Source organism: Coloeus monedula (assembly GCF_965178545.1).
Source record: "Coloeus monedula genome assembly, chromosome: 14".
NCBI classification, from domain to species: domain Eukaryota; kingdom Metazoa; phylum Chordata; class Aves; order Passeriformes; family Corvidae; genus Coloeus; species Coloeus monedula.
The window spans coordinates 5,811,380-5,824,744 of NC_138794.1; the positions used below are offsets into that span (position 1 = coordinate 5,811,380).

General features: G+C 56.0%; 1 protein-coding gene across 5 annotated transcripts in view; it reads left to right on the top strand.

The window, feature by feature from the left end:
• Positions 1 to 2,558: 2,558 nt before the first annotated feature.
• NTRK3 (neurotrophic receptor tyrosine kinase 3) overlaps positions 2,559 to 13,365 on the top strand; it is a gene marked incomplete at both ends in the record, with an annotated part of 204,589 nt that continues 193,782 nt past the window's right edge. For 4 of the 5 annotated variants that reach the window (XM_082290361.1, XM_082290363.1, XM_082290364.1 and 1 more), the window contains one exon: positions 2,574 to 2,821. In XM_082290361.1, the coding sequence (XP_082146487.1) occupies positions 2,574 to 2,821 (248 nt within the window). Of the gene's footprint in view, positions 2,822 to 13,365 lie in introns of all 5 variants that reach the window. The other variant, XM_082290362.1, reaches the window with a different exon arrangement.

Below are 13,365 nucleotides of genomic sequence, written 5' to 3' on the forward strand. Positions count from 1 at the left end.
CAGGACTGCAGCGGGTCCCCAAGGTGGGTGTGTCCCCACTTGTGGCTGACCCTGTGGTGACATACCAGGGAAGGCTGATGGCCTCACACCTGTTTCATATGTGATGGTGTGATTGATCTCAAGTTCCATGAAGAGTCTGTGACCTAGCACCAGCTCCAGCACAAAGGAAGCCCTGGTGTCATCCTGGGCCCTGGTTTTGGACGTAGTGTGACATTCCCATCCCCTGTGCTGCTGGGGGATGAGCCCACGTGCTGACTGAGCATTGTGGGGTGCCTGGTGTTCCCCATGGGCAGGGATATATGACATGGTGCCCTCCCCCAATGACTTCTGCAGTCTGGTCACCGGGCTGAGCCACAAGAATGGCATCTCTCTGATACAGGGGGAGGCAGGGAGTAGAAAACATGCCTGTGTGTTTTCCTCTCTGGTGCTTCCCTATAGGTGCCTGAGGATGGGTGATGCTTCTCATGGGAATGGGAATCTACAAAATTCTCCCCTGTGCTCCACTTTTCCTGCAGTGCCAGGCACTCCAGTGACCTCTTTTGCTCCAGGTACTTCATTTCCATAATTCAGAAGCAGGTGGGGCTCAGGGAGAAAACAGCCCTCCCACCTCGATATTTCTTCTTTAGCCCCATGCACCTGCTTCCCCTGGGGAGCCCGGGCAGGAGGAACCCTGGTGAAACTGCCTGGCACTCCACAAGACCCCATGGGAGCAGGAATGATACCCCAGAATGAGCAGCCCCTTGCACATCACTGCCATTCTCAGGGCTTCTGGCTGAGCAGCAGTGGGTGAGGACTTGCCCAAGCAGAAGCCCTCCCCATGTCCCACTGGGACAGGCTCCGTGCCGAGGGCCATGGGTGCATGAATCCCAGTTGCAAATCCCTTCAGTGTGGTGAAGTTTTTTCCCTCTTTACCCCCAAATCCTGTCGCCTCTGCTCGAGCAGGATGATTCTGGGTGTGTAGCAGAGTCTGAAGGTGCTGTCTCAGCCAGCGCTGTCTCTCCTCCTTGTGCAAAACCCCGTGCCTGGCAGAAGTAGACCCTTGAAATATTTGGAGTCCTACACCTGTAATTCCTCCCTTTGCCCGTGCTCCTGCCTGCAGCACCATCCCTTTATCGCTGCCTCTGTGCAGAGGAGCAGAGACATGAAACTATTGGGGAGAGGGGAAAAAAAAAAAAAAAAAAAAGGCATGCAGAAAAGCGCTGTGGAAAAGCAGAGCAAATTAAGCAGAGCTCTGATCTGCTTGGGTTTGTGCTTGCCAAAAATGCACCATGCATCTTAATTCGCTCTGCTGTTCAGCTCGCACTCACTGCTCTCCTGATGCCATTTCGGCGCTCTGAGCTCAGCCTTTTCAACACTTCAGTCTTCCTCTTTCAGGATTTTTTTTTTTTTTTTTTTTTTTTTGCATGTCTGATTGCAGAATCTGCTGCAGGAGGGAAGGGGAAGCCAGGGGAGGGAGGACGGGAGCCCCGACCCTGGGTGCTCCTGCCTGCGCTTCCCGGCAGCCAGCTGGGTCCCCAATGCATTTTTTAGGGGTTGGGGGGTGCATCTTCTCTTGAAAGTCCTTCCTGGGTGCTCTTCAGTCGCTTTTTTCACACCCAGCCGTCTGATCTGCCTCTCGCTAGGATCCTCCAAAGAAGAAGAAGAAGAAAAAAATTAAATTGCTGTAATCCACACTGGCTTTTATTCTCTTCCAGTTCAGTTTAATCTCTCTTTCCTCTCCACCCTTATGTCCGGGTTGGGGGAGGAGGGGGGGAAACCCACCCAACAACCAAGCGAAAGGCAGCATCGTCCTCCAAAAGAGCTTGGGAAAGCAGGAGCCGAGCCAGAGCCCCTCTGCTCTCCCCCACCAAAAATTTAACCCCAGCTTCAACTTTTCCTCCGCTCCCGGGGCTGAGCTGGGCTCCAGCCGTGGGGTTTTCCCCCTCTCTCCCCCCCTCCTCCTACACTGGTTTAAGCGGAGAGGGAGGGGGGTGGGGAATCCTTTTTATTGCGGAGCCCGGCTCTCTTTGCAAGCCTTCCTCCTCCTCTTCCTCCTCCTCCTCCCCTGCTTTTTGTGCCCACCGCAGCAGGGCTGGCCAGGCCGGGGGAGGGAAGCGATGGGAAGGGGAGATCGCCCCCTCCTCTCCCTCTGTCTGTTTTTTTTGCAGGTGTGTCAATTTTAATTCTGCCCAGTAGGTGGGACTTGGTGACTTTCGCACCGTTTTTGTTATTTATTTATTTCCCCGGCTGCTTCTCTCCCTCCCTCCCCTCCCCTCCCTCCCTCCCCAGCCTCCCGTTGCGATCCTCCGGAGCGGCTGCGGGAGCGGCGGGCGGCCGGGCCGGCATGCATCCATCCCCGCCCGCGGCCGCGGCCGCTGCCCTAGCGGGAATTACAGCCTCTCCCAGCCAGCTGCCAGCATGATTTCATCTGCTGGAGGATTTTTGCATCTGATCGCTTGAGGTTTTGTTGTTGTTGTTTTTTTTTTTTTTCTTTTTCCTCCCTCTGTCTTTGTTTCCTTCCCCCTTTCCCCCCCTTCCCCTCCCTCCATCCCCCCTTTCCTCCTCCTCCTCTTTTTTAGAAGCAGCAATCGGAGATGGATGTCTCTCTTTGCCCTACCAAGTGCACTTTCTGGAGGGTATTTTTGCTCTGGAGCATTTGGGGAGACTATCTGCTTTCGGTGCTGGCTTGCCCTGCTAATTGTCTTTGCAGCAAGACAGACATCAATTGCAAGAAGCCGGATGATGGGAACCTCTTCCCTCTCTTGGAAGGGCAGGATTCAGGCAGCAGCAATGGCAACACGAGCATCAATATCACGGACATCTCAAGGAACATCACTTCCATGTAAGTGGGGGTCCCCCCGGGCTCCCCTCCCGCGGCAGGGTGCGGGCTGGGCTGCCCGTGCGGAGCTCAGGTGCCCCCGGCATCGCTGCGCTGTCTGGGCTCAGCCCGACTCCCCAGGCAGAGGATGCGGATCCGGCTTTTCCCTTACCCCATCCCCCCCCCCCCCCAAAAAAAACCCATAAAAAGCCCAGCAACAGTTTGGCCAAGGCTTAAGAGGAATAAAGTAAATGAGATCTGATTCCTTAGCAGGAGAGAGAGCAGCAGGCAAAGATGCTAAAGCTGCTGCTTCCTTTAACTGTTTGCTTCTGCAAGGGGAACGGGGACGCCACAGCCACACACCGCCACATATTTACCCAAATTGGGCAAGAAAAGCAAGTTCTGAGCTGTTTTTTCTTTCTTGAGACTTTGGATCCGGTTAAAATATCATTATATTTTACATCCCCACATCAGAAAAATACTCCCTGCCCTGGCTGAGTGTATCTGGGGATCTGCGGTTTTGCATTTTTAAGAGGAGGAAAAAAAACCAGGACAGTGAGATGTCCCTTAAGTAGCTTATTTAATTTGCATTGTTATAATTTTGTAACTCGTCGTGGTGTCGCGATAGGATTTGTGCGTTTTAGGTTCGGGGTGGTGGCGGTGGGGAGAAGCATCGGAGCAGCGAGATATTTTTAGTTGAGCACTTTGCGTTTGTTTGCATGCTTGTTTATCTGGAAAATCAACTTGAAGTTGCATTATCCTTGTTTGGAGAGGCAGTTAGCAAAGCCCATGTTAATCTCATCAGTGTGGAGTCGAGAAAGGAATATATTTCCTTCTCCTGAATCCATCATGCTCTGTGTGTGTGTGAAAAAAAAAAAAAAAATTCCTCACTGCTTCCAATCTCTGCTCTTTATTTTCCAGTACATTTTTGGGTGAGATGAACTCTGAGCCATTTCATTATTCTAATGCTAATTGAAATGTGAGCATTTAGGGAAATGTAGCCCCCAGAGCAAGTTGCCAGTGGGAGTTGAGCAGAGAAGAGGTGGAATCCTTTATTCTGGCAGTTAAATGCAGCAAGGTTTGAAATGAGTAATGGAGGGTTTTTTTGTTTTTTTTTTTTCACCTCGATGGCACGGTTGCATGGAGGGAGAGGGCTTTGGGTCTCCTCCTGAGGCTGTTTTATTTGGTCACAGTGCAGTTGCAGCAGAGCCATGGAGTAATCGCAATGCCTCTTTCGCAGCTCTGCTCATCACGTTTGCCGGGTAAAGATGATGGGAGCTGCTTTCCCCGCTTGCTTACAGGTTGATGTGATGCTCAGGCAGGTTTTCAGCAGGTCACTGACCCTGAATCTCCAACTCTGCCTTCCCCTTGGCAGCAGACCTCCGTAAAAGCAGCAGGAATGGGGAAAGTAAATGGGGAAGCTAATGCAACGCTCCCCTTCCAATTGCCCCATATTTATCCTGCATTGTCGTGCTGGAGTGTTTTCCCTGTGATGCTGGAGGGATGAGGGTGATGCTGGGGAAGTCAGAGAAACTCGTGTTTTTTCCCTGTGCTCGCTGTTTGTTGTGGTTTAGTTTTAACCCTTTGGGGGCCAAGGAGCAGCAGGAAAGGCTGGGAAGGTTTGGAAGCCACCAGCGTGAGCGAGTGTGCGTTGTCAGACGCACAGACATCTGAACTGCTGTGAGAGGTAGTATTACACGAGTGCTTTGTGCCCAGAAAATGTCTTTACTGCTTGGAAAATGAGAAATGCTGATAAGCAGTCCGAAAAAAGGAGAGGGGGAAAAAAAATCCAAACGGACAACTCCAGAAAGATATACTGGTTATTTTTTTTTGGAAAGGAGCTTCTCTTGAGTTGGGGAAGGAGAAGAAGGTGCCAGTTTTTGCTGGAATTCGTAGGCATCTCTGCTTCACACTGAGCAAACCACATTCCTTCACCCCCTGCATCGCTGCTGGACCCGAGCCTCCCTTTTTGGGCTTGGGAGGGCTGAGGCACAGGACTGGCGTGAACTCCAAAATGCTCTCAGGGGCTGAGACTGAGCACAAATGAAAACTTTCCACAAGGGTCTGTGCTTACTGGGAAGGCAGCAGTGGTTTGTAGTGGATGCTTATGGGAGCAGAGGGTTGATTTGTGTGGCAGGGATGCTTCCCAGCAAAGGAGCCGCTGCCGGGAGCCAGGGCTGAACCACATTCACGCTCTTGTGCGGGAGGCATCAGGTCCTGCACCCTTTCAGGCTGATGTCAGGCCTCTCCTTGCCAGCCCTGACATCATGGATGTTGGGGTGAGGGTGCCTCGAAGCCCAGCCTGGTCATCGCTGAATCACTCCTGGCATGTGAGTCTGATTCAGCTGGGCGAGGAGCAGTGTTTTCCCCCTGCTTGCCATGCTCACCGGGGGCTTGGCCTCATTAGGTAGCTTGTGGGCAGCCAGTGGGCAAAAGCACCTTCTCCCACAGGGCTGGGGGCGAGCAGGGGAGGCTCAATCCTGTCCCTGTGGCTGGGGGATGCAGTGCCCCAGCTGGAACCTCCCCACAGGCCCTGGGGAAGGTGGTGGTCGCTGTTCCATCTTGTTGCTGGCAAAAAAGCAAATGGAGTGTGGGGTGGTGAAACAACCCTGCGACCAGGCACAGCCTTATTCACGTCCAAAACAGAGCTCAGCTTCCAAATCAGGGCTTGAGTGTTGCTGATGAAAGACTGCCAGCACTCATTCAGAGAGCTGGTTGAAAAAACCAATTTGAGCCATTTGGAGGGCTTGTCCATCTTACCCCCTTGAGCCAGGGCAAGACCCCTCCAGGCCAGCCCAGCCCAACCCAGCGCTGGGGGCTGAGCCATCAGGAGCTTTGGGTTATATCACTTCTTAGTGGCTGATGAGGCCCTGTGAGGTGAGGACAACAGAAGAGGAACAGGGGACACCCAGCCTGCAGTGCTGCTGAAGGAGGCTGGTGGGGCAGGCCAGCCCTGTGGATGCCCTCACGGTGGAGGCCCACCATCGAGCCTCCTGTTGCACCCCTCAGTGGAATGGCCTTTGCTTCAATTGCTGGTGCTTCTGGCTTCCCACACATCCTCCTTTCGATAGAAGTCAGGGCTGGGTGGCTCCTGCCCTGGCTGGGCTGGAGGGGACAGTGACACACAACCTTCTCGCAAATCCAGGTGGTGCCAGGTCAATGGTCAGGCAGGAGAAGGGCAGGAGGTTCCTGCCCTGAGATGGATGAGGAGGTTAGATTGGCTGATGTCCCTCTGCCCTTTCCCAGCATGCCCAGACAGCTACCCGATTTTGGGTAGCATCCCTGGAGATGTGACTCTGCACACAGATCCCTCTGAAGAGCTGCCAGCAGCCCTGTCTAGCCAGAGAGCCAGCTTGGACCTGGCTGAGAGGGCCCCAGTTTGGAGTCATGCTCTGCACTTCCCCCTCCCAGTTTCAGGAGAGGGCACCATGGGCTTGGGGTATGCCCATGCCATGCGCAGCTGGGTGGCCTTTGCTGTGTCTCCAGCCACGTGTGACTTACAGGGACGCTCAAGCTCCCCCCAACCCATCCTCACCCCTGTGACGTGGGGTTTTACTCACTGCAAGACCAGATGCACAGGCAGAGCTTTGATCCCAGGGCTGCTGTGGCACAGAACCCCATCCACTCCCACGTGCCGAGCAGCTGGCGTGTTTGTCACCGCGGGTCCCCAGCCCCGGCACGGTGGGGGCAGCCGGGGGGCTGGCTGGCACAGGGGGCAGCCGGGGGGCTGGCTGGCTGGCACAGGGGGCAGCCGGGGGGCTGGCTGGCACACAGGGCAGCCGGGGGGCTGGCTGGCTGGCACAGGGGGTAGCCAGGCTCGCCTGCGCTGCTGCGTGTTGGGGTGACAGCGGGTGCTGCGTGCCAGGGGCGGGCCAGGCCGGGGACTCACCCCGCTGGCAGCGTGGGCAGCGCCTGCGTGCGCCGGCACCGTGCGTGGGGAAGGACAGACGGAGGAGTTTGCCATCTGGGCCTCCCTACTTCTCAGCTGTTGCTATGGCACTGCAGAGATGCTGCTAGGCAGGCGGTGGTGGCCTGCGTGTGTCACCCCTGGGCTCCCTTGAGGTAGGGAGATGTCCCCGGTATGTAAGGCCTCACTCTTTACCCAGCCTCACCAGGGGAGAATTGGGGTTCTCATGGTAGAACACACTCGATGGCTGGATATTCAGGGTGTATCTGTGCAGCTCGCAGCTGCTTTCAACAAGGTGAGATGAATTCAGAGCAACCCAAGAGGAGGTGGCTCATTGTGGAGCACAGTGGGATGCAGGATTTTGGGGTCTCACCTGCAGGGGCAAGAGGAAACCTCTTGCTCCCCTCCATAGACAAGAACAGCATCTTCATTCTTCCTTATCAGGCTGTCCCACCAGTCTACGGCAGCATGCGCTCCATCCCGTGGGCCTGGCCGGGGGTGGGAGAGCCACGTCAGCGCTGGGAGCTGTGGGGGGACCGGCAGCGCAGCCCCCACTCGCTGCGCGGGAGCTGGGAGCATGTGGAGTGGGGGAGAGCGAGGGGGTGCTCGGAGCAGCAGCACCCCTTCCCTGCTGGTGCGGGGAGAGCCGAGACACTGGGAATGCTCGTGTGTGCCCACGTCTGGGAAGGAGGGAAGAAAGAAAGGGCAGGACTCTTCCTGGCAGGGCTGGAGGGAGCAGAACTTGCATTGGTGACCCAAGCAGCCGTGAGAAAGGCTCCTGTGATGCTCAGATTATTGACTGCTCTGCTTCAGACAACAGGCACAAACTTTTCCCCTCTCTGTGAATCAGCCATGTTGTGCCCAGTGTGCCTCGTGTACTACTATTCCCCCGAGATGAAGGGCTCTGCATTCCCAAAGCCTCCCATCTTCTGGTCCCAGAGGCTATGGCTGCTCCAGAGACCATCCAAAAGGGCCCTAATTCAATCCAGCTTGGATTTGCAGGACCTTTGTTCATGCAGAGCATCTATCCTGAAGGATGTTAGGATGGGGGAGGCAGGTGCAGCACCAAGCTGTGAGGACAGAAAAGGGTCCAGAGTTATTTGGGACAAGGAGTTGGGCTGAGATATATGGTCTTGATGCTCTAGAGGTGATTTAAGACAGGAGAACTGAGCCGTATCCTCCCTCTTTCCTGTGGGCTGGCTGTTGGCTCCTTGCCCTGCTCTTACTGTCTTTCTCTCTGCTGACCAATCCTGGAGAGAGGCACTTTCCTGGCACAGGTGATGTCAGGTATTTCTTCAGGAAGGAGACAGTTTTGATGCCTGCCAGCACCTCCCAGACTTTTTCTGAGCCAAACATGGGCCCTGAGCTGCTGGTCTGATGGGAGGAGATGGTGGCCCAGATGGTTTCAGGGTGGATGTGGCATCTCCCATGTCCTTGTGTCCTGCAGGTTTTGGGGAAGTCTAAATTAGCTCGGACTGTAGGCTTGTCTCCTTATAATTGGAGAGGTGAGACAGAGGTGCTTCTTAAACAGGTGTTTAAAGGGAGTGAGGAGGAGCTGCCTTGCTGTCCTTGGAGGCTTGGAGAGGTGTTGCCTCTGGCTAAGGGCTTTTGTAGAGCTCAGGAAAAGCTTTCTGGGTCTGCTTTATATTATCAGCTCACCTCTGTGAAGCAAAGCATCTTCATGTGCTGTGGAATGAGACTGCTCGAGGTCTTCCACAGCCCTGTGACCATCCATGCACCCAGGAATGCTGGGCCCTTTCAGGGAACTTCCCAAAGAGTCCCCGAGATGTCCCGTGGGATCACCTTTGGGGAGCCCTGGAGGTAGATGGAGCTTGGTGGTGCTTCCCTGTGCCACCCTGGCACACCAGCTTGTCCTGCTCAGTGAAAAGCCTCTGCTTGGTGTTGTCCAGGAGTTTATGGCTGGATTTGGTGCATCCCATTTAGGGGGACTGCTGACAAGTGGGGAATAAACCAAGCTTTAAGCCTGCCAGGCTTCCAAAGTGAGTGTTACTAGTGCTTGTAACTCGGAGTGTCATTTACCGGGCTCTGTGCGATAGCAGTAGTTCAGTGTTTCCTGCAGAGGGGGTTCCGACAGGCTGTGTAGCTGCTTTCTAAGCAGCTGTGTTTGACAGCAGCCTGTGGGCTCTGGTCTGCCCCAAACCCTCCTGCTCTCCCCTCGGCACCAAGGGGCGTGCAGCAAAGCTGTCACCGACGAGGTGCTGTGGGCGAGTTCGTCGCCCAGAGGCTGCACTTTGTGCCGCGGTTGGGCATCGCAGCACTTTGTGCCCACAGGAGGAGATGAGGGCCAGCACCTCACGTGGTTCTCCAGGTTCCTTGAGAACCGCGCATGCAGCACCAGCACCACGGCTGCAGCGGGCTGTCCCCGTTATCCCCCAGAGACGACACGCTCCGGACTGAGGCTGTGGGTGCAGGAGCGCTGGCAAACGAGCATGTTCCACATCCGTGGATGCTCCACAGCGCCCGGCCGAGCCTCCACCCTGTGCCCCGCTGGGGCGGCCCGATCCCGGCTCGCTCTGCCCGGCGCATCCCGGCTCCTCCGCTCCGCTATTCCCGTCTAAAGGCGGCTGTGCCGCTAGAGGGCAAGCGGCAGCGCCAGACAGCCCGGCTCCGGGATGCGGGATGCGCGGTGCGCGGGCACGGCCGGCTCGGAGCCGCACCGGAGCGGCGCGGGGTGCGGGAGCGCCGGGGCTGCGGGGGCTCGGGGGGCAGGGCACCGCCTGCTCGCTGTCACGCTGCAAGCCCTTTGCTCTGGGTGCCCGTGCTGCTGAACCCCTCTTGGGCCCTCACCTGCTCCCTAATTCGGCATCCCCATCCCTGCGTGGGCACCCACGGGTGTCGGGTGGTCCCCTAGGACCCGAGTGAGTTGCTGGGTCATGGCTTTCTTCTCTGTGCTGCTGCGGGAGAGTGTGGTCAGTGCACCCCCACTTACCCACAGCTCTTCCACCAGTGCTGCAAGATACAGCCCCAGCCTATCTGTGAATTGAGGTGATTTGCAGCTTTTTGGCGGTATTGGCCCAACCGAAGCGGGTGCAGTGAGAACCTGTTGCTGGGCAAGAGGTGCCTGAGCGGGGTCATGACCTACCCTCTGGGACCAGCTTCTGGCTGTGATCCTACAAGGAAGCCTCTAATAGCTCTGTCCATTTTACTGATGGGGAAGCTGAGGCACAGAACAATGGTGGGACTGGCCTGCAAGAAGCAGAGTGAGGATGGAGGTCCCTTAGCCCAGCACTGGCCAGGGTTTAGGGAGAGGCCAAGCATGGAGCACGGGATAAACAAGGATGTTCTATTGGTCCTGCTTTGTTTAGCAGACATGAGAGAGGTCCATGGAGAAACCTGGAGGTAGTGGCAAGAAGACACAGACTGAGAGCTGTGTTTGGAGGCCTCCAGGGTAGGTGCAATGTTCTTTGCTCCTTTGATTAAACCTCTGGATGGAGGTCAGAGAGCTAAAGAGGCCTTCTCCAAGGGGGGAAGGCTGAGAAGAGCCTGCTGTGAGACAGAGCAAGGGTGAGTGGGGGCAGGAATCTGGTCTTGGCCCTGTAACATCCTCTATGTGTGGCTCCTGGGATTGTCTCATTTTCCCTGGCATCTGGGCCAAAGAGGGGCTGGTTATTTCCAAGGGCTGCCAGCATGATGGAAAGGCTGTGACACCCTGTGGTCCTGCAACGCAACAGCAAATGGACCCCCAGCACCATGGCAGGGGCAATATCTTGTTGGATACGTGTTGGGGAGTGGGTGATGGATCACGGGTTAGAGCCATGGAACAGCTCAGGGCCTGGGCTTAAGGGGGACTAAAATCTCTCTGGACTCCCCTTGGAGCACTGCACTGGAATCCGTGCTACTCCACCAACCCTGCTGTGCTGTGTCCCTGGGTACCCCCATCCTCCACATACCACCCGGCTTCCACACCCCGAGGGACTGGGGGACCTTCCATGTTTCCCTCTGTGTGAGACCTGGCCTGTGCTTGCCTGCAGGGTGGCACCAGGAGAACATGTGTTTTTAGCTTGTTTTCATGTGCTGTAGCATTTGAGGAGCTGCAGGAGAAGCCAGAGCCATGTGCATAGCCAGCTTTCCTCCAGCTGCCACCCAGTGCTTTGGGATGGTGGATAATGGAGCCTGGTAGTGACCGTGCCCTTCCTGTACCCACATGTGACATCACTCCCAGCGTCGGTCTGCCTAAATAACAACTGCCTTTTTAATTAAAAACAAGTCCCAGCAGTGGGGCAGAGAGGTCAGGAAGGGTTCCCAAGGGAGTTTGATAGCACAGATGTGCAACTCGAGGTGCTTGTTCTTGACTACAGTGGTGTTGAAATGACAACTAAACGGTCTTGGGATCGCAGGGAAGGATGCAGGGAGATGCTGACCCAAGCACTACCTGCCATGCAGCCTCTTGCCTGCAGCTCTCCTACAGCCCTGTGCTGGGCTCAGTTGTGCTGGGAAGGGGACAGGGCACTGGTGCCTTTGCTGGCTGCTCTGTGCTGTCCCTGGGGGACTGGGAAGTGGGTGGGAGCAGATGTGAACATGGTGCAATCCCCATCCTTCTGGGCTGTGCAGGGCTGTCCCTTAACTAGTTCTCACCAGGAGGTTTCCACTAAGAAATGTTAATGTGGATATGCTCAAACAGATGCTGGGAATCTGAGCACTGCTGAGGACCCTGCATGCTCAGGGGTTTGCCAGGATAAATTAGGAACATGAATGCTCAGCTGAGCTGCAGCAATGCCAGGCTCTAACTCCTGACCCTGCCGGGACATGAAGCCACATGGGGGAGATCTCGGGTGCCTGCAGCTGCCGACTTTCCTTCTGCTCCTGGAGCAGCTCTGGCCTCATCCCCCATCCCATGCTCTCCATGGAAATGCTGTGCAGTGACCTGGGCTGGGAACAAGGAGTCCTGGCTCTCCAGCCTGTGATCCAGCTGTGCAAATGCTCCCTTGGGCTGCTTGCCCTCCTCCTGCCTGCTCTTAACCCAGGCAGACAAGGCCAGCTTGGGCATCCCTCGTGTTCCTCCCAGTACAGATGGGATTGCCTGTGGGGAGCTCTGCGACTTGTGTGGCTGGAAAAGTCTCTCTTGTCCCCAAAACTCTTTCCTCCAGGATGTGGACGGGTGTTCCTGGGGCAGTGAGGTGGGTCCTGGCTTTGTCTGTCTCATGCCTTGCTTGTGCCCTCCCAGCCAAAATATAATCCCAGGAAAAGTAAGGTGAAAGTCCCCGAGTCACTGGGTGGCTGCTGCTGAGCAGCCTGTGGAACAAGCAAAGTTCAGTGGGACACAGGGGAAGGATGCTGTGTGTTCCCAGCTCCCCAGCTTGCTGAGAGCATCCCTTCCTCCTGGGGCTCTCTTTTTGCCTGTTCAGAGAAGCTGAATGTAGCTGGGGACTATTTCCTCTTTTGAGCCTCACACGAGCTCTGGACACATCTGTGCCTCCAGCCATCTCACAGGCTGTCCCAGACTCTGCAGGGGAGAGGGCAGAGCAGCAGAGAGCTGAATCAGCATCAGAGCAGCTCCCTTGGGAAGTGCTGTGCCCCCCATTTCAGGTCGGGGCAGATGCTGGAGGGTGTCCTTGGGAGCATCAAAGCAAAGCCTGAGCCCGAGGAGTGTGAGCTGGGTACCTGCACGGTGCAAGGATGCCAGCTGGGCAGGGAGGAGCAACAAGGAACTCTGCAGGGCTGGCACTGTGGGGGTTAATGGCAAGGTGCAGGATACAGCTGGAGCGGATTTGGGAGAGGCAGAGCCTAATGAGGCTGAAGAGGTATCAGGTGGGAGAGCTGAGCTGTGGGTGTTGAGGGCTGTGTGTGAGGGAGGCAGCAGTCGCTGGTCCTTGTGAGATGCTGCGTGTTGGTTTTGAGGAAGAGGAGCTGGAACAGGGAAGCTCTCGGGTAAGAAGCTGTGTGGGCTGCCTGTCCTGGCTCTGGGCAGTTGGGAGGGATGTGGGTGTCTGTGGCTGGTCGCTGCAGCAGCCCTGGCTGCCGGTGAGGTGGTGGGTTGTGGTGATGTGTGTTGGTGTCCGTGTCCCCCCCAGCACTTTGTGGGTTCATCCTCTGGCCCTTGGGAGCGCAAGCCCTTGGCTCCTGGCTTGTAGCTGAGATCCCATCCCAGGGCTGAGAGGAACCACTGTGGGCACCCCTGCCTGGAAATCCTCTTGGTGCCTTGTCCTGCCTGTGCTCTCCTCCAGGACTGAGGTGCCTGATGCTCCCAGCCTGGTGTTGCTTCATGTTGCCAATAAGCCTTTCCTTCCAGAAGGGATGGTGATGGGATCCTTGAGCTTTGCCCCAGGCTTGTCCCCAGACCCAGGCACACTGCCTAGCACCCACCGTGTTCTGGACTGCCCTGGCCCTGAGGGAAGGATACCTGCCTTCCAAAAGGCATGGGTAGCATAGATTTATTTATTCAGAGACTTAATTAGCATCTTTAAATATTAAATAGTAAACAAACTGCGTCTAGTGGGATCAACATTTACAAGCAGGGATTTTTTTTTTCCCCCTCCTCTCTGGGACATGCACTTGTTTTTTAAGTGCTTGGGGAGGAGCAGCTGTGTGTGGGCTCTGGTTGATGGGTGAGGGATGGACCCACAGCGCTGCTGGTGAAGGAGGGGGAGAAGACAGGGATGAAGGGGCAGGAGGGCTGGGGAAAAATGGGGCAGAGAAGCAG